The 27377-nt window shown below is 40.4% G+C and overlaps 1 protein-coding gene across 3 annotated transcripts; it reads left to right on the top strand.

Moving 5' to 3' along the window:
- The first annotated feature begins 1173 nt into the window (after window positions 1-1173).
- Window positions 1174-26910, top strand: C4bp (complement component 4 binding protein). Of its 3 annotated transcripts, none has more exons than NM_007576.3 (10): window positions 1213-1383; window positions 5517-5699; window positions 6768-6950; window positions 9410-9506; window positions 14362-14447; window positions 14611-14802; window positions 19718-19897; window positions 23598-23762; window positions 25955-26130; window positions 26461-26910. In NM_007576.3, exons 2-10 carry the CDS (start codon window positions 5534-5536, stop codon window positions 26623-26625), a joined length of 1410 nt encoding a protein of 469 aa, NP_031602.3. In that variant the 5' UTR covers window positions 1213-1383; window positions 5517-5533; the 3' UTR covers window positions 26626-26910. The 3 variants fall into 3 exon arrangements, with proteins under 3 accessions (XP_017167981.1, NP_031602.3, XP_011246208.1); XM_011247906.2 differs by lacking the exon at window positions 1213-1383 and adding an exon at window positions 5347-5368 and having other exon boundaries at window positions 26461-26907; XM_017312492.2 differs by lacking the exon at window positions 23598-23762 and having other exon boundaries at window positions 1174-1383; window positions 26461-26907.
- The last annotated feature ends 467 nt before the right edge of the window (window positions 26911-27377 follow it).

The following is a 27377-nucleotide window of genomic DNA, read 5'->3' as shown; positions in this document are numbered from 1 at the left end:
TTTCTTTACCTCTAATATCCTCCTCATTTTCCTCTCAGTAATTTCTGCTTATCAGTGAAGGTGCACCCCAAATCTTATAACTTGGTCAAACTTCACGGAGGAGCTCAATTTGTGAGGCCATTAGTGTTTATTACAGAGCATAAATTATGATGTCAAAAAAATTTTTTTTCCCTATGTTGATCCAACCCAAGGATTTTGGACATATCAGACAAGTGCTCTACCACCCAACAGCATTTCCAGCCTTTGGTTTCTGAGATAGGATCTTACTATGTAGCCCAGGTTAATCTTGAAATCATAATCCTCCTGCCTCAGCCTCCCAAGTGCTACAGTTACAAGATTATACACTACATCTGGTAAGAACTAATTTTTACTACTTAGAGTTACAATTATTTATTTATATGAGGGGCATTTGGGGCATGGCATGCTTGTGGTAGTCAGAGGACAACATATACGAATTGGTTCAATCTGGGGATAAAACTCAGGTCTTTAGGCTTCATGACATGCACATTTACCCACAGAGCCATCTCACTGGTCCAGAAGTGCTTTCCAAGAGCAATCCTTGGGGCACACAAATCTTTAAACTTATTATTAACAGACTAAGGGTCCATTTCAGGACTTGACTTTATCTGTATATTTATGTGATCGCAAACACATAAATTAGCCTCTTCATTACATTTTTCTGAATATTGACGAGTGTCAGACTGACTTCTGGAGATCCTTTGGTGCCTGGTAGTGGTAGTTGCTAATATCTGTGGAGCTCTGAGTATGTTCCAGTCAGGTCAGCACACAGCAGGAACTCAATAAACAACACACATACTGTGTCTATTGTAGCTCCTGGTGATGCCTGGAGACCAGTGAAGAGTAAGATCCTCAGATCCAACGTCCCTGAGTGGGTCTGCAGTCCTGGGAAGAGAATCATTTTAGTCAGAGTGGGTCTGAACTCCAACTCAAGGTTCCTAGGCTGGTTGGATTTTGTGATGCATAACTCTTATGATTATGAAAAGACAGAAAATTCTGGCATCAAATTCCAAGTCCCCTTCTAACTTAGGGGAAATGGTTGGCAGAGAAGAAAATAAATAATTCCAACACATGATGAAGAATGAGGGCTGGGAGAGAAGGAGATTAAATAAACACTGCTGCTCTAGTCTGTTAATCATTCACCGGGACAGAGGAGACTGTCTCCCTGTCCGTCATACTCAACTGCTTAACCAGAAACTTGTGTGGGTGGAATGCAAGGATCACTTGCGTGGGTAGACTTCAGAAGCTTTTTTGATGGAGCAAGTACTGGCCAGCTTTAGGATAATATGATCAACTCTCATCTTGGGAGAAACTAGTACAGTAGAGATCCAAGTACCACCACAGAGTCTTTCTCTGCTATTGCAGGTCAGTGGGCTACTGAGCACTTGGGTGGGGCATTGTGGGTAAAGCTGGTCATCAGGTTCTTTAGTGTGTGCTCCTCTGTGTTCTATTTATTATTTTTGAGATTACAATTTAATTACATTTTCCCATTCCTTTTCCTCTCTCCAAATCTTCCCATACAGCCCTTCTTGTTCTCTTTCAAATATAGTCTCCTTTTTTAAATTAATTGTTATCACATGCATCTATTCCTAAATACAACCTGTTCAGTCCATATAATGTTACTTTTATGTATGTTTTCAGGGCTGATAATTTGGCGCTAGGAAACCAATTGCTGTGGATCTTCCATGGGAAATACCACAGCTCTTACTACCAGCTTTCCTCAGTTGCCTATAGTTCTTTGTGTAGAATCAAAGCCTCGTGGGATTCCACTGTCTAGTTTTGTATGTTCATCAGTGTTCTTGTTTGGGTCATGTTTGGGAGGTCATGTTGGTGAGACTTTTCTGATACAGTTTCTGATGTTGCTAGGTGACACAATTTCACAGTAAATTCCTTGGACCCTTGGATCCTACAATCGTTCTGCCACCTCCTCTGTAGTTTCTTCTCAGGTGCAGGAGTGTTTCTTAGATGTAGACATCAGAACTGGGACCCATAACTCTGCATTTTGATTGGTTGTAGTTTTCTGCGGTGGCCTCTGTTACAAAGAGAAGTTGGGGTTTTTCTGTTGTTGTTTTTTGTTTTGTGTGTGTGTGTTTTCTGATGAGGGGTTCAAGACTATGTGAGTATGACGATAAATATTTATAGAATGTTGTTAGAGATTATGCTGGCTTAGTAAATTAGTAGTTGTAGATTCTCTAATAACTGGAACTTCACTAGCATTGAGTAGTTAGTTAGCTAGGTTTATAGCAACAGACATGGTTGAATGGGCCTTAAATACAATTAGAGAGTTTCTGGTTACTTTCAAACAATATGTCCCACTATTACACCCTTAGGGTTACTGTATCATGTTGGTCATTGATGCATTCATGGGCATCAGAGCTGGGTAGGACTATTGGTTGCCTTTCCCCTTTTTTTGGAAGCTTGCACAATGTCTTCTAGTAACATTTAAGTCCCCAGAGAGGGGACATTCAGATCAGTTCCATTTCAGGGATCTCTTGACCTTGTTTCTGAAGTGTATGGTGTCTTCAGCAATAGAGACTTACCTTTCACTGTTAGGGCATAACAAAGGGCAATAGCAAGAGGCTGTATGTCTTGGGAGTCTCTTGGACAGCCCAAGATAAAAACTCAAAAAAGGGATTCTTATGTCTGGTATTGAGGGTTTTGTTAGTTAGTCTTTGGGTCCTGGAGTGTTGTGTCCGGCCAGCAGATCACAGACCTGGGTTCTAGTCTGGAAAGGCATTTTGGAAACCTGGAAGAGAAGAAGGGCTGGGCTGCGCTGAGATAAGGAAGGAACCAAGACAAGCTTTCTGTTCAAGGTTCAATTTTAATGTCAGCAAACATGCTTTATAAAGAAAAGGGGAAGCCCATCCCTGGCCAAGCAAGTTCCTTAGAAGTAGATAGGTTCAGCCTTTTAGTGGGAACTCCTGCGAAGATCTCAGTTAGGTGTTAACTCCGGAAAATTCTTGGGAGAGAACCGCTTTGGCCTCCGGTGGCAGGTTGGGCCTCAGGCAAGTAGTGGCACATCAAAAGAGCAGCACAGCAGGTGGCTCCGCTCAAGTGGTGGCAGATGGTCACAGCCAGCCTTGCTAGGCTGGAAGGAGGTAACACTGGAGGACTCATTATCACCATTAGCCCAGATGAGAAAAAGTTCATTAAAACTATATTTGTATTTTTATACATAGAATTACATGTATTATAGAGTTGTTTTTAGGTAAAAAGCTAAGAGTTGTGTATGGATGACACTATTTCCTTAGAGCGAGCCATCTACTACCTTTAGCTCTTACAGTCTTTCCAACTCTCTTACTCAGAGATCCTGGAAGAAGTGGGGTTTGATGAAGACATCCCATTTAGGACTGAGTAAAGTCTCACTTTCTACACATTGTCCAGTTTTGGGTGACTGTGTTAATGCCAATCTAACTGCAAGAAGAAGCTTCTCTTGGTGGGGTTTAGTGAGGTACTAATATATGGGTATAGCAATGTATCATTAAGATTCATTTTATTGCTATGTTTATAGGGCATAACAACAACAACAACAACAACAATAATATCAATAGATTTTCCTCTAAGTCATGACCTATCTTAGACAATTTATCAGTGCCAGATATGGAATCCATCACATGGAAAGGAGACTAAATCCAATTAAAATAAAAAAGAGTGATTGTTTCCTTCCATATCATTTGTGTCACTATTGCACCAGGATATCTTGCAGGCAGATCTCTGTTGTGGGTCTTAGAGTTTGTATCAAGGTAATATTGATGAATACATTCCTCCTCCTATAGTGTACAAGTACCTCCAAGTATCACGAGTGCTAGTTAGTAAGGGTGAAGCTTCTAGCTGGGTACCAGCTTAGTTTCTGTCTGGCAACATAAGTAATGTAGTTTTCAGCAATGGGGTCTTACCATCAGGTGGAAAGCAAACAATAGCCTTAGTTAGAAATAGCCTGTGATATTCATTTGGTGGCATAAGGTATCTAGTTGGGGCACTATCTCCCCCATTATATGGTTATTCCATTTAAATTCATTCCATAAATGTATATATTCTAGGAAGTGTCTACAGTAGCATATTTCCATATAATTTTGCAAATGGCTTTTAATATATTGGTTGTCACTCCCCATATTCCCTCATTTATTCCCCTCTCCCATTACCCTCCCTATTTAACCCTCATATTCCAGTTTTCTCTTTGTCCATCTCTAAGACTATGCTGTATAGGCTTGAACTCATTGGCACAGGAAAGAACTTTCTGAGCAAGACACTAGCAGCACAGGCATTAAGACCATCAATTAATAAATGGGACCTCACAAGGCTAGAATGCTTCTGTAGAGTAAAGGCTGCTGTTATTTGTGTAAAGCGGCAGCTACAGAATGAAGAAGAAAACATCCTCTTTTAGACAATCTTCACCAGTTACACATCTGGTAGAGGATTATTATTTAGACTATGTAAAGAATTTAAAAAGAAATGCCCTGCCTACCAAGAGAGTAAATGATGCAATTAAAAGAGGGATACAGAATAAATAGCAAGTTCTCAAATGTCGACATTTGAGAACACAAAAAGTTGAGGAAGGCTTAATGAAATGTTTGTAATATTTAGCCATCAGCCAAATGGAAATTGAAACAACTTTGAAATTTTATCTTCCTGTACTCAGAATGGCCAAGATCAATAAAACAAATATCAACACGTGTTAGGGAGAATGCTGGGAAAGGGGAGAATGTATTCCCTGGTGGTGGTAGTGCAAACTGATAAAGCCCCCATGGAAATCAGTGTGGAGTATCCTCAGAAAACTGGACACCAATCTACCAGAAGATCCAGTTAACCACTTTTGAGCATACATGCACAGGACTCTACATCCTACTGCAGAGACACTTATGCATCTATGTTCATTGCTCTTCTATTCATAACATCCAGAAATTGGAAATAACCTATGTGTCTATCGACTAATGATGGGTAATTAAATGTGAGTTATTTACACAATGGAATGTTAGTCAGCTGTTAAGAAAGAAAGATGACATTATGAAATCACAGATAAATAGATTAGTAGGAAAAAAAAATCACCCTTAGATTATCTAGACCCCAAAAGACTAATGTTGTATATTTTCTTTTATATATGGATGTTAACCTTTAAGCCTTCAATATGTATCTACAATCTCAATAACCTTAGGTTAGGTTAGTAATGGACTGGGAGAGAGGAGATGGTCCCCTAATTTGCCAAATTGTAACGCTGTCTCCTGCTTCCAGCTGACTTGAATTTATTCTCTATCTTCACATAACACTGGGCTCCGGTGTATCCTCTCCTGCAAATTCATTTCCTTTTTCCATGTGGACTGAATTTCTCTTCCTAGAGGTGGCTTTTGCAGAGGTGAGTCGTCACTGTGTCATGTTGTAACATCTGTGCCCATGTCTTATCTTCCCACCTAGGCTATAGTTTCTTTGAAGACGTGGCTATCATAGCATGTATCCCAATGCTCTCATGGCAAGTAGATTAAATGGTTGTTTACTGAATTCAGGTTTCCTGGCAGAACAAATGTGTGCAAAGCAGCAGCAGACCCTGCTCCCCACAAGAGCTGCACATGGGAGGCTTCATAGAAACAGAGATGCTGTGGCCTGGCCCTTTTCTACGCTCTGCAGAGTCTCTGGCCCAACTTTGTTCCAAATGACCTTTACTGCTGCTCTTTGGGTTGCTGTATTTGGTGAGTGGTGGGCAACCAGTCCAGATGGACAGCCAACAGTTACTTACAAGACTTAAAAATATGAGATAGCTAAGTTAGCGGAGATCCAGTTTCAGCAATAAAGAATTTATTTGGCCAGCTAGAGTTAGTGTCACACACAACAGCGGCAGTTTCTAGGTGTTTAATCTAGAATTTCTTATTTAAGTCTCCAAAGCCACCTGTTTCCCAACCAGGATCTGAAATAAATCTATATTGTCTAACAGCAACAGGACACAATTAGCAGCCTGGGATGGGAGTTGATCTGAAAAGGAGAAGCAGGGAGTATATTTCCACTGGGTTCTTTTTTTTTTTTTTTTTTTTTTTTTAACAAAGCAAAATGGTTAGTTAGTTATTTAATGTATGTGAATCCACTGTTGCTGTCTTCAGACACACCAGAAGAGGGCACCGGATCCCATTACAGATAGTTGTGAGCTACCATGTGGTTGCTGGGAATTGAACTCAGGACCTCTAGAAGAGCAGTCAGTGCTCTTAACTGCTGAGCCATCTCTCCAGCCCTCCACTGGGTTCTTAAATGGCAACTTAGCTGTGTATCACCATTCATTTCTAATAGGGGAAGTAGTATTAAGAGTATTATACCTCAAGAATTCTGCTTTTTCTTCTATGTAGCCCAATGTGGACTTGAATTCACAATCTTTCTTATACATCACTGTGTCTGGCTTATTGTGACAGTTCAAATGAAACACTACGCGTATCTGTTAAGGCAAATTTATAGGAATTTTTGGTTTTGCATATATGCGCTCTGAGCAGAGATAATATAGGCTGATGAAACTTACATCTGTCTCCTTTTTAGAAGAAGTATATTATTTAGCAGAGAAGAGATAAAAACATAGCCTTTAATCATTGACATCACTTATCAACAGACATTATTTTCACATCTCTCATAGATTCGTGACAGAGAAATAGTACGTTTTTGATTTTTCTTGATAGAGGAGAAAAGAATTGTTCTTTCTCTAAAATCAAACTACTGAAACATGAAAATGCTGCATCTCAGGGAATAACATGTGGTTTTCCTGTCCCTTTGGTGTGTAGGCAAATGTGGTCCACCACCTGCTATACCCAATGCCCTGCCAGCAAGTGACGTGAATCGGACAGACTTCGAAAGTCACACCACCCTGAAATACGAATGCCTCCCTGGCTATGGTAGGGGAATATCAAGGATGATGGTTTACTGCAAACCTTCGGGAGAATGGGAGATTTCTGTCTCCTGTGCCAGTAAGTACCAATAGTTATTTTTCTCACTTGTGCACTTGTCAGTTTTAGACCATTGTCTCAGGTTATAAAGTTATTGCATTTAAACATTTTTTATTAGATATTTTCTTCATTTACATTCCAAATGCTATCCTGAAAGTCCACTATAACCTCCCCCCTGCCCTTCTCCCCTACCCACCCACTCCTGCTTCCTAGCCCTGGTATTCCCCTGTACTGGGGCATATAATCTTCGCAAGACAAAGGTCCTCTCATCCCATTGATGGCCGACTAGGCCATCCTCTGCTACATATGCAGCTAGCGACACAAACTCTGCGGGGATGGGGTGGGGTGGGGGGAAAATACTTCATATTGTTGTTCCTCCTATAGGGTTGCAGATCCCTTTAGTTCCTTGGGTACTTTCTCTAGCTCCTTCATTGGGGGACCCTGTGTGACTGTGAGCATCCACTTCTGTATTTGCCATGCACTGGCATAGCCTCACAAGAGATAGCTATGTCAGGGTCCTGTCAGCAAAATCTTGCTAGCATATGCAATAGTGTCTGGGTTTGGTGGTTGTTTATGGGATGGATCCCCGGGTGGGGCAGTCCCTGGATGGTCCTTCCTTCCTTCTCAGCTCCGAACTTTGAAACTCCTTCCATGGGTATTTTGTTCCCCATTCTAAGAAGGAACAAAGTATCCACATTTTGGTCTTCCTTCATCTTGAGTTTCATGAGTTTTGCAACTTGTATCTTGGGTATTCTGAGTTTCTGGGCTAATATCCACTTATTATTGAGTGCATATCATGTGTGTTCTTTTGTGATTGGGTTACTTCACTCAGGATGATATCTTCCAGATCCATCCACTTGCCTAAGAATTTCATAAATTCATTGTTTTTAATAGCTGAGTAGCACTCCATTGTGTAAATGTACCACATTTTCTGTATTCATTCCTCTGTTGAGGGATATCTGGGTTCTTTCCAGCTTCTGGCTAATTTAAATAAGGCTGTTATGAACATAGTGGAGGAGGTGTCCTTATTACAAGTTGGAACATCTTCTGGATATGCCCAGGAGTGGTATTGCTGGATCTTCCGGTAGTATTATGTCCAATTTTCTGAGGAACCGCCAGACTGATTTCCAGAGTGGTTGTACCAGCTTGTAATCCCACCAGCAATTTAGGAGTGTTCCTCTTTCTCCACATCCTTGCCAGCATCTGCTGTCACGTGAATTTTTGATCTTTGCCATTCTAACTGATATGAGGTGGAATCTCAGGGTTGTTTTGATTTGCATTTCCCTGATGATTAAGGATGTTGGACATTTTTTCAGGTGCTTCTCAACCATTCGGTATTCCTCAATTGTGAATTCTTTGTTTAGCTCTGTTCCCCGTTTTTTTTTCCAACAAATTAATATAACTACTACATGTTAATACTCAACTTAAAATCTGTGGTTGGCCTATAGGAAGAACAACAATATGAACTAACCAGAGTTGTTCTCTGACCTCCACATGTATGTTGTAGCATGTGCACACCTGCACCTCAACCCAAACGATAATAACAATGACAGTAATAGTAAAAACAGTAATGATAATAATACTGATAAAAATATCTAAGGAGGGCTGGAGAGATGGCTCAACGGTTAAGAGCACTGACTGTTCTTCCAGAGGTCCTGAGTTCAAATCCCAGCAACCACATGGTGGCTCACAACTTCTGTAATGAGATCAGATGCCCTCTTCTGTTGTGTCTGAAGACAGCTTCAGTGTACTTACATATAATAAATAAATACATCTTTAAAAAAATCTAAGGATTAAATGGCCAGAAAGTAGTAATCTTACCTCAAACACATGGTGAATGTTTGTATTTATATGCAGAATCTAGATTTTAAAAAAAAAATACATGCATATACATCCATGCATCCAATACCTACATGCATACTTACACACATAATACCTACCTACATAATGCATACATGCATGCATGCATACATGCATACATAAATACATACATTAGGTAAAGGACAATGACCACAATGACTAGTAAATATTTATATATAAAAGTGTCATAATGAAACCTGCTATTTTTTATACTAATTTTAAAAATTAAGTAAAACAGTGCACAAAACAAAATATCTGATGGATTTGGAAGATCAGCTAATTCACTGTGAGTAGGGAATACATTACATACTGTCGACCAACAGTAGCAGCATATAATCTCTCTCCTCTCTCTCTCTCTCTCTCTCTCTCTCTCTCTCTCTCTCTCTCTCATAATCAAAGAAATGGTTCTTGATAAAAAATATACCAGGGTGAAAATGAAGAAATCAAAATTTGTGTTCACTTGCATTCCAGAACAAAAATTCAGTGAGTCAGACTCAGACGAACATGACTCTAAACATTAGTTCTTTCTGGATGTGGAGGTGGACACAGACCTGCTAGTTTCTAACTGCAGTGCCTGTGGATGGTAGGAATCACTTACTATCATTTTGACTTTTCTTTAGAAAAACATTGCCGTAATCCAGGATATTTAGATAATGGATATGTAAATGGAGAGACTATCACTTTTGGATCACAGATAGAATTCAGCTGCCAGGAAGGGTAAGTGTGAGGTATTTTATACATAATTCTTCTATGAGAGGTGGGGTGGAGGCTTATTCAAAGGGGACCCACCGTCTTAGAGGAGATCAGGGGTTAAGGGACTCTGTAGGAGGGGGCATGGGGGACTCTGTGACATGGGGGCTGGGGGAAGGGGAGCAATTGAGATATAAAAACTAAATAAAAAATAAAATTTAAAAATAAAAAATAAAAAATTCTTCTAAATTAACATTAAAAATAGATACTTTCAAATTTTGAAGTGATGTAGAGTATGTATTGAGAATTCTCACTTTGATCCCATCTCCATGTGCCCCATTCCTTCCTGTCCTAAAAAAAAGAATTTTTTTTTTCAGTTTTTTTGTATCTTTGTAGTGTTTCCTCATTCAAATACAAGCCAAGAGATCAGCACATGTTTAAATTATTTAAAATGATCTAATTATAAATATACATATATATTTAAATCTGAATTCATAGATTCATAAATATATATTTTCATATGTATATTTGAATTCATAATGAATGACTCATTCATAATGACAGGGTCTCACTATGTAGCCATCACTGGTCTAGAACTCCATATATACCAGGCTGGCCCTAAATTTGCAGAGATCCACCTGCCCCTGCCTCCTATGTGTTAGGATTGAAGGTTTGCATTATTAAACCCAGTTGGTTTCAGTTTTTTAATATTCTAATGTATTCTTGAGAGTTGCACACATGCATTGTGAGAATGTCATACATGCATACAATGAAATCGGATCATAGACATCCCTATTTCCCCTTCCAGTTTCCCTATATTCCCCACAACATGTCCTCTTCTCCCAACTTCATGGTTTTGTTTGTTTGCTTACTTTTTTTTTTCTTTACAGTTCACTAAGCATATCAGTGCTGCCCATATGTGCATAGGAGCAGTGCCACTAACTGGAACATGGGAGTGGCCACACCCTCAAAAAAGAATGGGGAAAATGTAATTTTGAATCACACTTGACTATTATACTCATCAGTAAATCATGGACATATTCTATGCTTGTATGTAGAGAGGTTCTTCATTAATTTCCCCTTACAACTGCAGAGAGTTTTATTGTATGGTTGTGTCATGACTGAACTCTTTGGAGTCATGGATATTTCCAGTCTTTTGCTGTTTGGAACAGTGTTCTCTTGCCTTTGTTAAAGTATAGTTACAAACTACTATTGTGCATAAGTGATCCAATTGTCCCTTGATAACCAGTATTAGCCATGCTGGCCTTCAGAATAAACTCCCTTTTCACCTTCATGAGTGAGCTTTCAGATTTGTCTGACACATTGATATGTAAGAGGCAATGTACCCAGTTAAACGTCATAGATCACAAGACAAAAAGATATAAATGGGACATGCGGAGAAAAAGGTGAGTGATGAGGGTAGGAAGGAGTGAAAGGAGGCAGAGATGACATCAATTAGAACGTATTATAGATAAGTATGAAAGTATCAGATAACCTGTGGGTACTACAGCAGTCCATTTTTTTTTTCTCTTTGCTGGTGGATGGTGCTATAGAGAATGTTGAAGCTAACCTCAATTTCCTTCTTTTATATATAACTTAGCTCTTGTTTGGCTGCCTGAAGGTAATATTCTTTATGTGTGAAACCCAAGGGTTACTTGAAGTTGTTTTCTTGATTTGTTTGAGACAAGATCTCATTAAGTGGCTCAAGTTGCTCTCAGACTCAAAAGCCTCCAGTCAATTCTCCAAGGTTGCTGGGACTATATGTAAAGACCTCTAGAACTAGTGCTTACTCTCTTGAAAAAGTCAACTTTATGTATGTGTACATATGTATGTAATATGTGTATGTATGTATGTATGCATGTATGTATGCAATCTGTATATGTATGCATGTACATTGGTGCATACATGCCATGATACAGACGTGGAACTGAACACATTTTGCAGGAGTCAGTTTGCTTTTTCCACAGTGTGGGTCCCTGGGATCAAACTCAGGTTGTCAGAATTGGCAGCAAATGCCATGTGGCTAGCCCTTAATGATTTCTTTTTAAAAGATGTTTAATTTTTATCTGTGCTTCTCTCTCTCTCTCTCTCTCTCTCTCTCTCTCTCTCTCTCTCTCTCTCTCTCTCTCTCGCTCTCTCTCTCTCTGTATGTGTGTGTGTGTGGGGGGGGATGTGTGTGACTGTTGCTGAAAAAAATAGAAGATGTTGAAACCTTTGGAACTAGAGTTACAAGTGACTGTGAGCTTGCAGTGGGTGCTGGGAACCATACTCCAGTCCTCTGGAAATGCTCTTAATTGCTGAGCCATCACATCAGTCCCTTTATTTGTTTTTATAGAAGCATTTGGTCCAATTTTTGCTACCAAGTAATGTACAATTTTCACATGTACACTAATTTAAATATGTAGATTGCTTGTAACTTTTGCTTTAAATGTATTATGAAATACTTCTTTACAATGTATGATAATCTTAGTAAAAATTGAATTAAAATTTTAAGTTAGTGTCATGGTTTGAATATGCTTAGCCCAGAGAATGGCAATCTTTGGAGATGTGGTCTTGTTGAAGTAGTTGTGGCCTTGTTGGAGTAGATATGTTACTGTGGGTGTGGGTGTTAAGACCCTCATCCTAGCTACACAGAGCCTAGTCTTCTAGCTGCCTTCAGAAGCTAATGTAGAATTCTCAGCTCCTTCTGCTCCATGCTTGCCTTGATGCTGCTATGCTCCTGCCTTGGTGATAATGGACTGAACCTGTAAGCCAGCCTCAATTAAATGTTGTCCTTATAAGAGTTTCATTGATCATGGTGTCTGTTCACAGCAGTAAAATCCTAACTAAGACAGAAGTTGGTATCAGGAGTAGGATATTGCTGTGACAGGCCTGACCATGCTTTTCTTTGGAAGAGTGTGGATTTTGGGACTTTGAATTTGGAAAGTGGTAGAATGCTTTAAGTGGGGGCTTAATAGACTATCCTAGCAGGAAGAAGGAATACTTTGTTGCTGGCAGTGATTTGAGCTATGCAGATCTGGCTCAAGAGGTTTCCATAGAGAAGAGCTTTAGTATGCGGCCTAGAGACCATTTTTCTGTTATTTTGGTGAAGAATGTGGCTGCTTTTTGCCCTTGTCTGAAGAGTCTACCTGAGGGTAAGGTAAAGGGATTTATACTAATTCATTGACAAAGGAAGTCTCAAAAACAAAAACAAACAAACAAAAACCCAGAAGAGACCTTGTTCTCTGGTGAAGTCTCATGAAAAGCATTTTGAACAAGCATAACAAGCTGAGAAAGAAAAATACAATATATATGGTTTAAGTATTAAAGAGGCACCAGAAAGTAGAATAGAGCTGAATCCTATATTCTAGGATACAACATATTAAGGGAATGTGACTTTGGGGCAAGATTGTACCCAACTAAATTTAGATCCCAGCATGGTGGTTGGTACACACGTTTAATTCCAGGAAATAATGCCAAGCAGATCTCTGAGTTCAAGTCCAGCCTGAAACAGAGCCAAGTTCTAGGTGAAGAAAAGATTAAATCCAGGCATGATGGTACATACCTTTAATGTATGTATGCAGGAGAGAGGGATGCAGATCTCTGAGTTCAAGGTCAATATACAGAGCAAGTTCCAGGACAGCCAAGCTTAGGCAATTGGAATGAGTTGGAAAACAGAAAACTGGTGATAATGTAATAGAACAGGGTGTGTGTGTGTGGGGGGGGGCATGTTCCAGCCCCAGCAAGCAGCAGAACTCAGCAGCTTCAACTATGTGTCTCTGACTTCTGAGTCAAGAATAAAAGGGACTACTGGGACAATTGATGCTGGTTAGCTGGAGCTAAGAGATTAGTGGTGATTAAGAAGAGACCAGCATCACTGAGGTGAAATCTTCTAGAAAGTGTTTTCTGAGAACACAAAGAAGCTGCTTTCCAGAGGTAGCCAAGGTTGTATCTCATGCTGCAACTTAACTTGGTAATTTGTAAGAGTCACCCAAGTGGTACTGGTTTTGATGGTATAAAGGAGTCCTGAAGAGGAGCTGAGGCTTGGCACTGTGAGAGGCTGCAGAAGGCCATTGGTGAAGGTGCAGCCTCAGTAGCAGTTGATGGCCCAGGACTGAAGGGGTCATGCAAAGAAGCTGCGGCTTGACATCATGAAGAGAGCCTATAAGAGGCAGCAGACACCCCCAGTGTACTGGAGATCACCAAGAATAGCAGCAGCAGAGGAATGGAGTTAACAGAGCCTAGAATGTTACAGAGAGCAGAGCTGGAGATGTGACTCAAGTCCAGACATTGAAACAAGAAGCTGTAACTGTTGAAGGTGCCTTGGAGATCCCAAGATGTTTGAGATGCCAGAGCCTTGTGATATCTGCTGAAGAAAGCTGCTAACGGAGTTAATTGAACCAACTGAGGAGAAAGGAATTTGTTGCAGTCAACAAAGATTTAAAAAAAGGAGTTGAAAATTTGAAGACTGCTTTGACATCATACATGGATATATAGAGTTAGGAGTTTGCCCAGCTTGTTTCCTGTCTTGCTTTGTTGTTCTTTATAAGACTTCCCTTGGTCATGGTGTCTGTTCAGAGCAGTAAAACCCTAACTAAGACAGTTAGCATAAAGAGTAATGGGTTTTATTGCGATGTTTTTATATCTATGTGTCACTACACTTTTTGACTTTTAAGCTAATCTTTAACATATAAAGAAATGGGTTCCTGGTGGCATTTTCAAACATTTGTGTCATTACATTTTGTTCTAGTTTTGTCCCAAAAATCCTATGACTCCTTAGCTGAGAAAACAACATTTCTTCATTTTAATGTCTTTCTGTTTAGTCACCTTCATATAATATATATGAATCATAATTCATACAAAGTGTGAGTTCCATTAATACTTCTGACCTTCTCTTATCTAGATTTATCTTAGTTGGCTCATCCACTAGTTCTTGTGAGGTCCGAGGCAAAGGAGTTGCCTGGAGTAATCCTTTCCCAGAATGTGTAAGTAAGTAGAGATTTTTCTGACTTGGATAAACACATAGGTGTCTTAAGGAACGATTCTGTGCATCCTCACTGAAATGTGTGCCCTCCATATACATTTGCTAGAATTCTATCTTTGCTATGATGCCTGTCCCTGAACATTTCTTTCTCTTTTACTAATTTATCAGTTGTAAAGTGTGGGCCCCCTCCAGACATCAGCAATGGGAAGCACAGTGGTACAGAAGACTTCTACCCATATAACCATGGAATCTCCTATACCTGTGATCCCGGCTTCAGGCTCGTTGGCAGCCCCTTCATAGGCTGCACTGTGGTGAACAAAACAGTACCTGTTTGGAGCTCAAGCCCTCCTACCTGTGAAAGTAAGTCACACACAGGGATGAATTGTTTTCAATTGTTTCAGTTACATTTTACTTTTTAAAAATGGAATGTAAATTTATTGTGGGAAGTAGAATGATTTAAAAAGATAAAAATTTATGAGTGTGTAGATGCATCTATTATTTGGCTAAGAGCTACTCAATGCATTAAGGTGCAAGTAACACCATGTCACATTGATTTGGAAACATAAAAGTTTCTTCTTATTCATCTATAATCTGTTCTAAGATGTTAGCTACAAATAGGCATTCTTGCCTAGAAAGCATTCTGGACATGCCAACAACTTAGAACAGAGCTTAGCAGTCCAGGTGACAATGGTCTCATGGCACTTATGGAAGTGTGGTCTTAGAATCTCTTTAGTAGAAGGAAAAATAAATTGTATCCTTTGTCTGGGAGTGAGCACATCACCACCTTCTATTTAGAACTATCAATATGTATGTGGTTTTATATCCTGCTCTTGGACTGAAAGTATCAGGACTCTTAGTCCTACGCGTTTTTTGGCAAAGTCTTTGAAGTGTTTTTGTTTTTTGTTTTTTTTTTTTTATATAGGACAGGCCATCAGCAAACAGGGACGACTTTGACTTCTTCCTTTACTACTTGTATTCTTCTTCTTCTTCTTCTTCTTCTTCTTCTTCTTCTTCTTCTTCTTCTTCTTCTTCTTCTTCTTCTTCTTCTTCTTCTTCTTCCTTCTTCCTCCTTCCTCCTTCTCCTCCTCCTCCTCCTCCTTCTTCTTCTTCCTTTTTTAGAAAAAGATTTATTTATTTTATGTAGATGAGTACACTGTAGCTGTCTTCAGACACAGAAAAGGGCATCGGATCTCATTACAGATGGTTGTGAGTCACCATGTGGTTCCTAGGAATTGAACCGAAGACCTCTGGAAGAATAGTCAGTGCTCTTAACCACTGAGCCATCTCTCCAGACCACTTGTATTCTTTTTGTTTCTTACTCTTGTCTTATTGCTCCAGCCAGGGTTTCAAGCACTGCATTGAATAAGAGTAGCAAGAGTAGACACCTTAGTCTCCCTCCAGATTTTAGAGGAAGTACTGTTTCTTTTTTCTTTTTCTATTTAGTATGATGTTGGCTATAGGCATAGGAAGCACATAAGTCCTGTGTTCACACATAAGGACCAAGGAGACCAGGAATGTTAAAACATGCAGGGCTGTCTCTTCAAAGAGAAAGATGTATAACCTATCTCCCAACCAGCAGACTGGGAATGGATGTAGTTAATAACCTGGTGACCTCTGCACCATCTGCTTGGGTAGGCCACACTGATTGCCTCAGACCCTTTTCCTGAGCTTGTCTATCTCAGTCAGTCTAGATCACTACCCTCCCCCAGATCTTTATTACGAGAATTGTTTACCTTAAGCCTACTTGCTCAGTTAATCTATAAAACTCATATTTATGGACGATATCACTTGAACTTTACAAGAGTTTCAATGTAATCATGTCTGAAGCTTTGCTGTGCATATGGGATTGAGTTATTTGTCACAAGGAAACTTTTACCCAAATTATTCTGTGCTTAAATATGCCTAAAATACATGGCCTGGAACCAACAGCAGCTCCTGAGTCATGAGAAGCTGAATTTCCTTCTTGCCTTTTCTGGATTGACACTGTGCTGGCCATGACGTCTGCAGAGACCCTGGCATACACAGATGTGCTGTCTATAGCCTTTGTAATGTTGAGGTGTGGGCCTCAGATTCCTACTTATTTCAGGACTTTTATCGTGCAGAGATGTCGAGCTTTGTTGAAGGCTTTATCTGTATCACTTGAGATGACCATGTGATTTTTGTACTTAAGTCTATTTATGTGCTAAATATTATTACCCTTAGCTATTTACCTATGTTGAAACAACATTGGATCTTTGGAGTGATGCCAACTTGGTCATGGCATATGATCACTTTAATGGGTTTTTAATATTTGGTTTATAGTTTTTTAAAAATTTTCTCTCATATAATACATCTTGACCACACGTTCCCCTCCTTTCCCCCCTTCTAGACTCTGCTCCCCACCTCCTTTCTCCCCAAAACTCCTGCCCCCTTTGCCTCCCTTCAGAAAAGAGCAGGCTTCCTAGGGAAATCAAGCAAACACTACATAATAAACTACAATAAGACCAGACACATTCCATCACATCAAGGCTGGACCAGGCATCCCAGTAGGAGGAAAAGGGTTCCACAAGTGGGCAAAGAGCCAGGGACAGCCCCCACTCCCATTGTTATGGCTCCTACAAGAACAACAGACTTCTCAGCTGTAACATATATGCAGAGGACATAGGTCAGCCCCAACGAGCTCCCTGATCTCTGTGAGCCCCAATGAGTCCCAGTCAGTTGAATCTGTGAGCTGTGTTCTTATGGTGTTTCTCCGACCCCTCTGGTTCCTCTATCCTTCCTCCCCCTCCTCAGCAGGACTTCCTGAGCTCCACCTAATGTTTGGCTGTAGGACTCTGCATCTGCTCTCATCTGTTACTGGATGAAGTCTCTCTGGTCTCTTTAATGGCCATTATGCCAGGCTGTGGTCCCAGCACACTCTGTAGGCAGAACAAACTGGAGGTTGAGGGTTTTGTGGCTGGGTTGGTGTTCCAGTCCCTCCACTTGAGGCCTTGCTTGGTTACAGACGATGGATGATTCGAGCTGTGTGTTCCCTGTTACTAGGAGTCTTTGCTAGGGTTACTCTCATACATCCATTCAGTTTCCACCTTGCCCCTGAAATGTCCCCAATTCCATGTGTTTATCCCAATATTTCTCTCTTTCTCCACTTGATCCCTCCTGTTCCCAACTTTGCCTCCAGTCCACCCATGTAATCTATTCTACTTTTACTTCCTAAGGAGATCCTTGCATTCCCTTTTAAACCTTCCTTGTTACTTAGCCTCTCTGGGTCTGTGGAACATATATATGATTGTCTTTTACTTTAGAGCTAATATTCACTTATAATTCAGTATATACTATGTTTGTCTTTCTGGGTCTGGGTTACCTCACTCTAAGATGATTTTTTCTCATTCCATTCATTTGCCTGCAAGTCTCATGAGGTAGTTGGGTTTAACAACTGAATGGTACTCCATTGTGTAACTGTACCGCATTTTCTTTATCCATTCTTCACTTGAGGGACACCTAGGTTGTTTCCAGTTTCTGGCCATTATGAATGAACATACTTGAGCGCATGCCCTTTCGGTAGAATGGGGCAGCCACTGGATATATGCCCAGGAGTGGTATAACTCAGTCTTGTCAATTTTCTGAGTAGTTGCCATACTAAAGCCTGTTTTAATCAGGGAAATTGGCCACCATGTGGGTTCTTGGAATTCAGGTACTTAGGCTTGGCCAGAAAGTGTCTTTACCCATTGAGTCATTGGCTTTTACCTTTCAGTCATTGTTTCTATCTTGGCTATGATATACACTGCAGGGGATCCTTCTTTTGTCATGTTTATTTTGGATTCTAAATGCCTCTCTTATTTGAAATCTTTCTTTATCTTTGGGAAATTTTCTCCTATAATTCAATTGAGTAGATTCTGTATACTTTTTCTATTTTCTTCCTTCTTTCTTCTGTGCTGTGGACTCTTAGATTTTTTCGACTTGATCAGTGATCGTTAGAGTTAATTACCAATTTGAGCAAATATAGAATCACCTGGAACAGAGCCTCTCTGGCAGGCCTACAGGGAATTATCTTCACTGTGTTAACAAAGGTCGGAAGAATCCTTCGCTCATCTTCCTGTATCCATGGTTACTGCTCTGGGCTTTTCCTCACATAGGGGCTGCAGCAGGCTACACTAAGGCTCCCTGACCTGTGGCTGATTTTTGCCTCAGGCCCAGAGGGCAGCTCAGTTGTAGGAATAGATTTTCTTGCAAGATTGTGCCTACTCTGCTGCTGCCTCCAAAGTCACATAGTCCTGTGACAAAAGGGACTTTTCTTCATGTCTAAGCCATCTGCCAGAGGAATCCTTGTCCCATCAAAATCTACAACTGGATTTGAGTCATGAAGGTTTTCAGCTTGTTTTGCGAGTCAGAATTCCCAACTTTTTGTGTGGCTTATCTTTTGGGTGACTCTACTTCATTAATCCACAGAGAACCGAGTAGGGGAGACTATCTTAGACTTGCTTCTCTGTGCCAAGGGACTTTTCTTCACTCTGCTGCTTTTTTTGCTGGCATCATTTGCAATTACTTTGTGGATTTCTAAAGCTCATTATTTCTAAATCACACACACACACACACACACACACACACACACACACTTCTGACTTCTTCACTAGTGTTTCCAGAGGTATTCCCCTAGTCTTCTGTCTTCAGTAATATTCTCATTACTATGTATCTGTTAATTTGCCAAGACATTTTTTATTTGTTTGTTTTTTTTTGTAGTACCTAGGGTCTCATGTATACTTGGTAGGCACCCTTATACTAAGTTGTATCTTAGCTTATCTGTGATAATGTATATGATGTGTGTATGTGTGATTGTGAGTGCATATGTCTGTATTTATGGTGTGTATGTGTCCATGTATGTCTGTATTTATGGTGTGTGTGTAGGTATATGAGTGCATTGTATGTATGTAGAGGTCAGAGGACAACCTAGGAGGTTGGTACTGATCTTCTTCTATGTTGAGTCATTCCCCCTCCTACCCTGGGACAGAGTCTCATCATGTAGCTCTAGTTTTCCAAAGACTGGGATTAAAGGTACACTCTCCCATGTCTGGCTTTGCTTCTAAGATGCATACACCAGGATAACTATTCTTCTAGCTTCAGGGGAGTCTCTTAGCATAAGATCACTGGAATCACAAGTGAATGATACCATGCCTGATTTTTATGTGAGTTCTGGGGATTAGAACTTAGGTCCTTTACTGAGGTGCGCTTACTTATTGAACCACTGCCCTATATGCTCTGTCTTTCAAAATGTACTTATATTTTCTCATAATTCCCATAGAGATCATCTGTTCTCAGCCAAATATTTTACATGGTGTAATTGTTTCTGGATATAAAGCTACCTATACACACAGAGACTCTGTTAGATTGGCCTGCCTGAATGGGACTGTCCTCAGAGGCAGACATGTCATCGAGTGTCAAGGTAATGGCAATTGGAGTTCTCTCCCGACTTGTGAGTTCGGTAAGTATGGACCACGAAGAGTTTCACAGTTGGCATCTAAAGATACTCGGGTATATCTGTGTGGACATACTTGCATGTCTAGATTCTGAATCACAAATATTTAAATTTGGATCAATAATCTTATCTTGTCTTCTTGTTGGAAAGAGGAGGAGGATTTTAGTACTCCTTGCCAGGTCATCTGTCATACATAGACATTCACACTCTACTCCTAAGGAGAGGCACTGGTACTGTTGATGTCGAAGATTGGTATACATGCTTCATTAATTTTTTGGCAGCTTATTGGTAATTGTCTAATAAAACGATTTTGAAAGATGGATAATAAAATGTGCCTTTCTAGGATTTATATAAAAGTATTATGTGGACGAGACACTCTAAAACGATTAACTTGTGGGTCATTTTAAGAATGATTAAGTTATAATATTAAGTTGTAGCTAGTCTTCATTCATAAAAAGAACTCAGGCAATAAGTCAATTGTGGGCAGTGTTATTGCTCTAATTTGGCAGGAGAGGAAACATCTTCAGAAGTTGAGTGACTTGTCGAGGCCACACACAATTGCTAAGGGGAGGGGACCTCTCTGACGCCTGGGACTCTTATTATTGTACCTGTGAAGCACTGCGAGCCTTTAGCTCTTTGGGGCTTCTGTAGCAGTTGGATAAGTAAGTAGAAGGGCAGTCTCTATCCTGGAATGGCATCTATTAAGACGACAAAACTAGTAAAGAAACCATTCACTGTGTCTTGGAGAAGAATCAAAGGAGTTACAACAAGTTGAGAAGCATTTGTTCAGTGAGTCCGTAGATACTTGATAGAAATATTGAAAAGCCATTGAATTGAACTGGCAACAACACTAACCCTATGAGCACTCATAAATGGCAGTACCCATTGCTGTTGGGTGAAAGATATGCTTGGGATGGTCTGTTATTGAATATTGTGATTTTCCCCAAGTTCTGTGCTGTGTAAAGCTTAAATGAAGCAGATGTCAGTAGCCAGGCGTCTGGTCTGATTTCCTCTTGCCCATCCTACTATCAGGAAGCAAGCAGACATTTTCAGACTATAGAGGGCTCATAATCTATATACTTGAAAATATTGATCTGGGTCGGTCTATAATGAAATCATCCTGATGCTAGAGACTCTAAGATTGGACTTTGTGTGCTGAAGCTGTCTATAATAGGGAAGTCTTCAGACATCAGCGGGACAATCACATCACGGACTATTGAGATCCTGAAGGAAGACCATGCACTGCAGATGAAAATCACATGCTATTAAAATACAAACGCTGGCATTTTACTATTTTACTTAACTCTTTAGAGGGACAAAGCTGGGCTGTCTTGTCTGGCCTTACTGTGAGAAAAGTACCAGAGTAGAGGGTTATCCAAGGGGGGCCCACCTACTCGGAGGAGAAGGGGAGGGGAGTGGGGGAAGGATTGTAGAGGAGGTAACTGGGAGGAGCAGTGAGAAGGATATAACTTGAATAAGTTAAAAATTCTTTCTATCCAAACTTGGAATTATAAGTAATAGCAATACTCTTTAAGCTTTTATGTAAAATAGAAAAAGAAAGGACTCTTCTTTTTCTTCTCACTAAGCCTGTATTACCCTGATACCAGAAACAGAAAAGCCCAGCTAAAAAAAGTAAAATTATAGGTCAATGATGAACATATGTGAGATAAAACTTAGATAACATTAACCTTATTCAGTCAGTATCATAGGCTTGAAACTGATGTAAGCAAAGAACCCTTGGAGGAGCTGTGACTTTGAACCATCATTTCACAAGATAAGATTTTGCTTTGAAGTTCAGGCAGTCTTAGACCCAACCTCTTGCCTGGCCTCTAGTACTGAAATTATGGGGATTCACTATCCTACTTGTCTTGAGATTATGACTTTTATTGGGCCAAATGACATTAGTCCCTTCATGATTCATCTGCATTTTTGTGACATAAATTGAGTGTCATCCTTATCAGCTGTTGATATGATTTCCACTTGTAAAGACACCATTACCTATTAACCTTACATTTCTGAGAGTTTCCTCTCTGACCTTGTGGTTCGTTTTTAATGCCACGTGTACTTATTTCTTGTACAGCTTTGGTAGATGCTGTGACTGGTAACCCTTTCTATATAATGTAATCTCTTGGTTGCTTTTCTGTGTACATAGTACAGCTATCTACTCTAGCATGCTTATTTACCTAAGTTATTTAAGCCCCTTTCTCCTCTGATTAATTTCCCATACTTCTGGGATACATTTACTGCAATGCTTGTGACGACAATAGAGTTCTAGCACAGGGTACTGCTCATTTTACTCAAGGTCCTCCTTGCTGGGTGTCGACTTCCTCGGTGCTCCTTTCCAATGGCTGCTCTGTGTCTTGTTTTGTTCATTATCACAATGTTAAAGTCACCATTTTTATTTTTTCTTCTAAAACAAAGCATGATGCAGTAAACATTTTTCTTGGTGGAGATGGGTGAGCTGTTTGGCTAGAGAGCGATGACTCGGAGATTACAGGTGCCTTGACATCTTTGCCATATTTTATGCATGTGTATCAAAGGGAGGAAAATACAACTTCCCACAGCCCTCCAAAGTCTCCAGAGTCACTCTACCACAACAACAGACCAGTTGGTAAGATTAAAGATTGAAAGAAGCTTAAGAACATTTTCCAAAAGAAACACCCAGGAAGTAACTCTTTCAAAGCAATAGCTTGGAACTTTGTCTCAACTACTGTTTTAACAAAGAGTGGGATAACTGAGAGATGTAAGTTCTAGTCTCAAAGCTAGGATCTCGATGATCAAGCACTATGGTCTGTCCCCATATTCCTCTCATCCTGCTGGGATCTGTCTGTGTTGACAAGCAGCAAGACGACACACACCTTTATTTTAGACATGGAGAGGGCAGAGGTTTGAGAGATTGATTTTGTGAAACTTTGTATTGTCGTCAGGAAAGCAGGGAAAGCAGACAGCTGCTCTCTGTATTACCAGGGTCTTTAACTTGACTATCCTAAATGTTTTAGTGGAAAAAAATGGCATCCTTTACACATCTTACTATTAAATATGGAGTCCCTCGTATATTGTACACCATAGACAAGGTGTAACCTAGAATGGGAGCCAGCCTTTGTGTAAAAAATGGACCCCAGACACTGTAAATGAATTGTCTGTAAAAGGAAGGAAAAGGGACTAACGTTTGTTGTCAGCTTTCTGTCAGTACCGCGGACACGGGAGACAATCAACTTACCTAGAGGAAAGGTTCAGCTTGTTTCAGATTTGGTTTTATTGACCCCATTGCTTTGGACAGGGGTGTAAGCTAGAGCAAAACAATTTGTGCAGTCATGAGCCAGAGAACACAGAAAGAGAGGAGAGTGTTGGAGATGTACATTCTCCACAAAGAGCAAGCCCCCAGTGACCTAAGGACCTCCCATGAGGCCCCACCCCATAGTTTCCAACACCGCCCAATAGTATCATCTGGGAGCTAAGCCTTTAACCTATAGGTCACAGGAGAACATACACGATCCAAATTACTCCAGTGTATGCTCTGAAGCATCCACGTTCCTGAGCCTAAGACTTCCAGGAAGGTAGGAAAAGTGCATGGCTTTGGTCCAGTGATCTTACAGGTAGGGAAGAAAGAAGCCCAGCATGAAACATCCAAGATAACATAAATCCCGAGAAGTGCTGTTTGACACATCTTACAAGCTTACCTTCTCTCCCTTGTTTCATCATCAAGACTGTGATTTACCGCCTGCCATTGTCAATGGATATTATACTAGTATGGTCTACTCTAAGATAACTCTGGTTACATATGAATGTGATAAAGGATACAGACTGGTTGGAAAGGCAATCATCTCCTGCAGCTTTTCAAAGTGGAAAGGGACAGCTCCACAGTGTAAAGGTAATGACGTCTCCTTACCACCCCGTGACCACAGGGGTAGAATTGCTCTCAGGACTGGATAGCGAACTTACTCCCTGCCAGATGACAGGCACAACATTTCATTGTTTTTTTCTTTCATTCTTGTAATGCTATTAGATTCTTTTCTTTTCTTTCTTCTTTCCGCTTTAACTTTTTGCTCTCGGTACATGCCCATGGCAGTTTCCAACCTTCCATTTTTCCCACCTGCTCCTCACAATCCCACCTCCCCTCTCTCCCTGATCCATTCTGCCTCCATTTCCCTTCAGAAATGAGCAGAAATGCCTCCCAGGAGTATCCACTGAACATAGCATAACAAAATCAAATAAGATTAGGCACACACCTTCATATCAAGGCTGGGTGACAGAACCCAGGAGGAAAGGGGTCTCAAGAACAGATGAAAGAGACAGAAAGACACCCCATTTCCACTGTTGGGGTCCCACAAAAATGTCAAGCTAACAACTATAACATATATGCAGAGGACCTAGCACAGACCCATGCAGGGTCCATGATTGCAATTTCAGTCTCTGAATCCCTATGAGCTCTGCTTAGTTGATGTCCTTGGGCTTCATTAGCCTGGTTTCCTCGACCCCTTTGTCTCTTATATTTTTTCTTCCCCTCTTCCATGAAGTTCCCCATGCTCCAAGGGGAGAGGCCCAATGGAGGTCTTTAATTAGGTTGCCTCTCTGCCTACTGTTTGGCTGTGTGTCTCTGTATCTGAACCTATCAGCTACCACTGGTGGCATCCTTAATGACAACTGGGCGAAGCACCTTCTATAAGTATATAAGGATATCATTAGGAAACATTTTATTGATTTTTTTCTATCATAGGTCTCTGGGCCATCCAGCCTCTGATTCCTGGTTGTCTAGGCAGTGTTGGGCATGGGCTTTCTTGTGTGGTATGGGTCTTAAGGTAGACCGGTCATTGGTTGGCCACTCTCACACATTTTGTGCCAAGTTCTGTGACCATTGCCCTAGTACAACTAGCAGGCAGGATAGATTACAGGTTGAAGGTTTGTGACTGGGTTAGTGTCCAAGTCCCACCTCTGGAAGTTTTGCCTGGTTAACAGTCTGTATGGTCTCTGATTGAATGTGGAGTCTCTGAACTAGTTGGAGGCTAGCAGGAAGCTAGGAGGGCATGGGGGAAGTGGGTTGGGAGGAGGATGGGAGGATGGAGAGAGAGAGAGAGAGAGAGAGAGGGAGAGAGAGAGAGAGAGAGAGAGAGAGAGAGAGAGAGAGAGAGAGAGAGAGAGAGAGAGAGAGAGGCAGGTGAGTGGCCTACCTGAACTTCTCAAGTCTTCTTATAGAGCCAATTTTGTCTAGTTTAAATAAAAAATATAAACAGATGATATTCCATACAAAACCATAAAATCTGTACACAACATCAATTCCCTCTACTTATTTCTCTCAGTCACAAGTATGAACTTTCTTGAGGCAGCTCATATTGTTACTTTCTTTATATATATTTTTCAGAAATATTCCGGGGACCAAACATGCATGGTCCTATAGAAAAATTTCAATAAAAGTAGTTCTGGCATCAATGCAGGCTATGCTGATCTGCTTTCAAACACTAGAGTGACAGGTCCGTTTTGCCATCAGAACTTCTGCCCAAGTACCACCTACCATGATGTAGGTGGTGTATGTTGAGAAAACCCAGTGCCTAGTTGTAGGGAGCATGAAGATTCAGGATTAAGTCTTATGTTATGTTTATATATTTATATTAGGAGAGCTACATTTGCAGTAACTTATGATTTGACACAAGTATTCCCTCTGTACAAATAAAAATATCAGAGCTTTATGACCAGAGTCTTGCAGTACCGTTTGTAGTAAGAGTTAATATATCACGTGAGAGTCTGGGGTCATATACAGTTTTAAAATATCCTGTCATGTTATTGTCTAAACATATTACACTTATGGACAAATTTCTTACCTTTTCTGTATTTGAATCTTCTTTTTGATAAAACAGAAAGGTAATATACTCACTTAGCAGGAGTATCTTGAGACTTAAGTCAAAATCATATTATATGCATACACTGTCACAAATGTTCAACATTTTGCTAATAAATGAATGGAAAACAGAATAAGCTACTTCAAGTTCAGTTCATTCTTTGTACTGTAGACTATTACTATGTCTTTTCCCTCAGATCGCAATTATCTAAAACTTGTTTTCACTGTAGCTCTATGTCAGAAACCAGAGGTAGGAAATGGAACGCTGTCTGATGAGAAAGATCAGTATGTTGAGTCTGAAAATGTCACCATCCAATGTGACTCTGGCTTTGCCATGCTGGGTTCCCAAAGCATCAGTTGTTCAGAGAGTGGAACCTGGTATCCAGAGGTGCCCAGATGTGAGCAGGTAAGTAACACAGATTAAGAACTTCTGTGCCATCAAACACTAAAATGCTTTTCCCAGCCAATAGTGCTGACCCCTGGCTCCTGTGGATCATTTCTAAGTCATTCAGAGAACCTGCTTTTTTTTTTCTCATGTCATTTGGGGAGTTGGCATAGAACATTTTTCTATTTTCATTTGAGTGTGTGAAAATACTGAATCCCGTTAAAAAGTGATCTCCCATAAACCTAGGAATACTGCATCCTATTTTTCTAGACCACCTAATATACTGTTGTCCTATTTCTTGATAACCAAGTGAAGCCACTCTCTGCTGCCTCAAACCTGCATCTCTTTCAGGAGGCCTCTGAAGACCTTAAGCCTGCGCTTACAGGCAACAAGACCATGCAGTATGTGCCAAATTCACACGATGTGAAAATGGCTCTGGAGATCTACAAGCTGACTCTGGAGGTTGAACTACTACAGCTCCAGATACAAAAGGAGAAACACACTGAAGCACACTGACCGGGAGTTATGACTGTATGTTCTCTTAAGGAGGAAGTAGCGTCTCATTGGCTTTCTGACTTCAGTTCCAAACAGATTGCCTGCAGTTACCAACCTTTGTAATGCTGGCACCAATGTTCATGATAATAAATATCTGCTTAGAATAATTCATTAATTATGTTATAATTAATAGGTAGTAAATCTATGAAACTATCATCTTGTGGCTCATAAATTTGCTTTTCTGAATGCAATGTGTACATTTTGAATGTGTGAATTAAAAGTCAATTTTGCTCTTGTCATCCACTTACTTCTATATACAATTAATAATACATTTATTTAAAAATCTGAGGTGCACAATTCACTTTGGCTCACTCACACTGTTGTGTCCCTAGACTGCTCAGTCTCTCACTGTCTCACACGTGCACATCACCCATGTCCTTAGAGTTCAGAGTTACTCTAAACATTTCTCATACCCCTTTCTACACACATCCAGCCCAGTCTAGGCTACCCACGGAACGATACCCAGCCTCCTGTTAACTGTGGCGATGTGCAAGCCATCATGATGGGAAGTCATGTAGTCTCTTGGACCTTACTCCAACCTGAAAGAAGGACGTTTAAAGGACTGATGACCATGAAGACTACAACAGCCATCTGTGAATTCTCAAAGTTTCTCTCTGATTTGATCAGCATTTCCCTAAATATTGAATTAACATTGCTGGAGCTACACTCCCGATACCCAGAGAGAAAGCCTGTACCACTGTCGTTTGCATCTG

This window comes from Mus musculus, chromosome 1 (assembly GCF_000001635.26).
Source record: "Mus musculus strain C57BL/6J chromosome 1, GRCm38.p6 C57BL/6J".
Lineage (NCBI taxonomy): Eukaryota > Metazoa > Chordata > Mammalia > Rodentia > Muridae > Mus > Mus musculus.
This window is presented reverse-complemented; position numbering and strand designations above follow the sequence as displayed.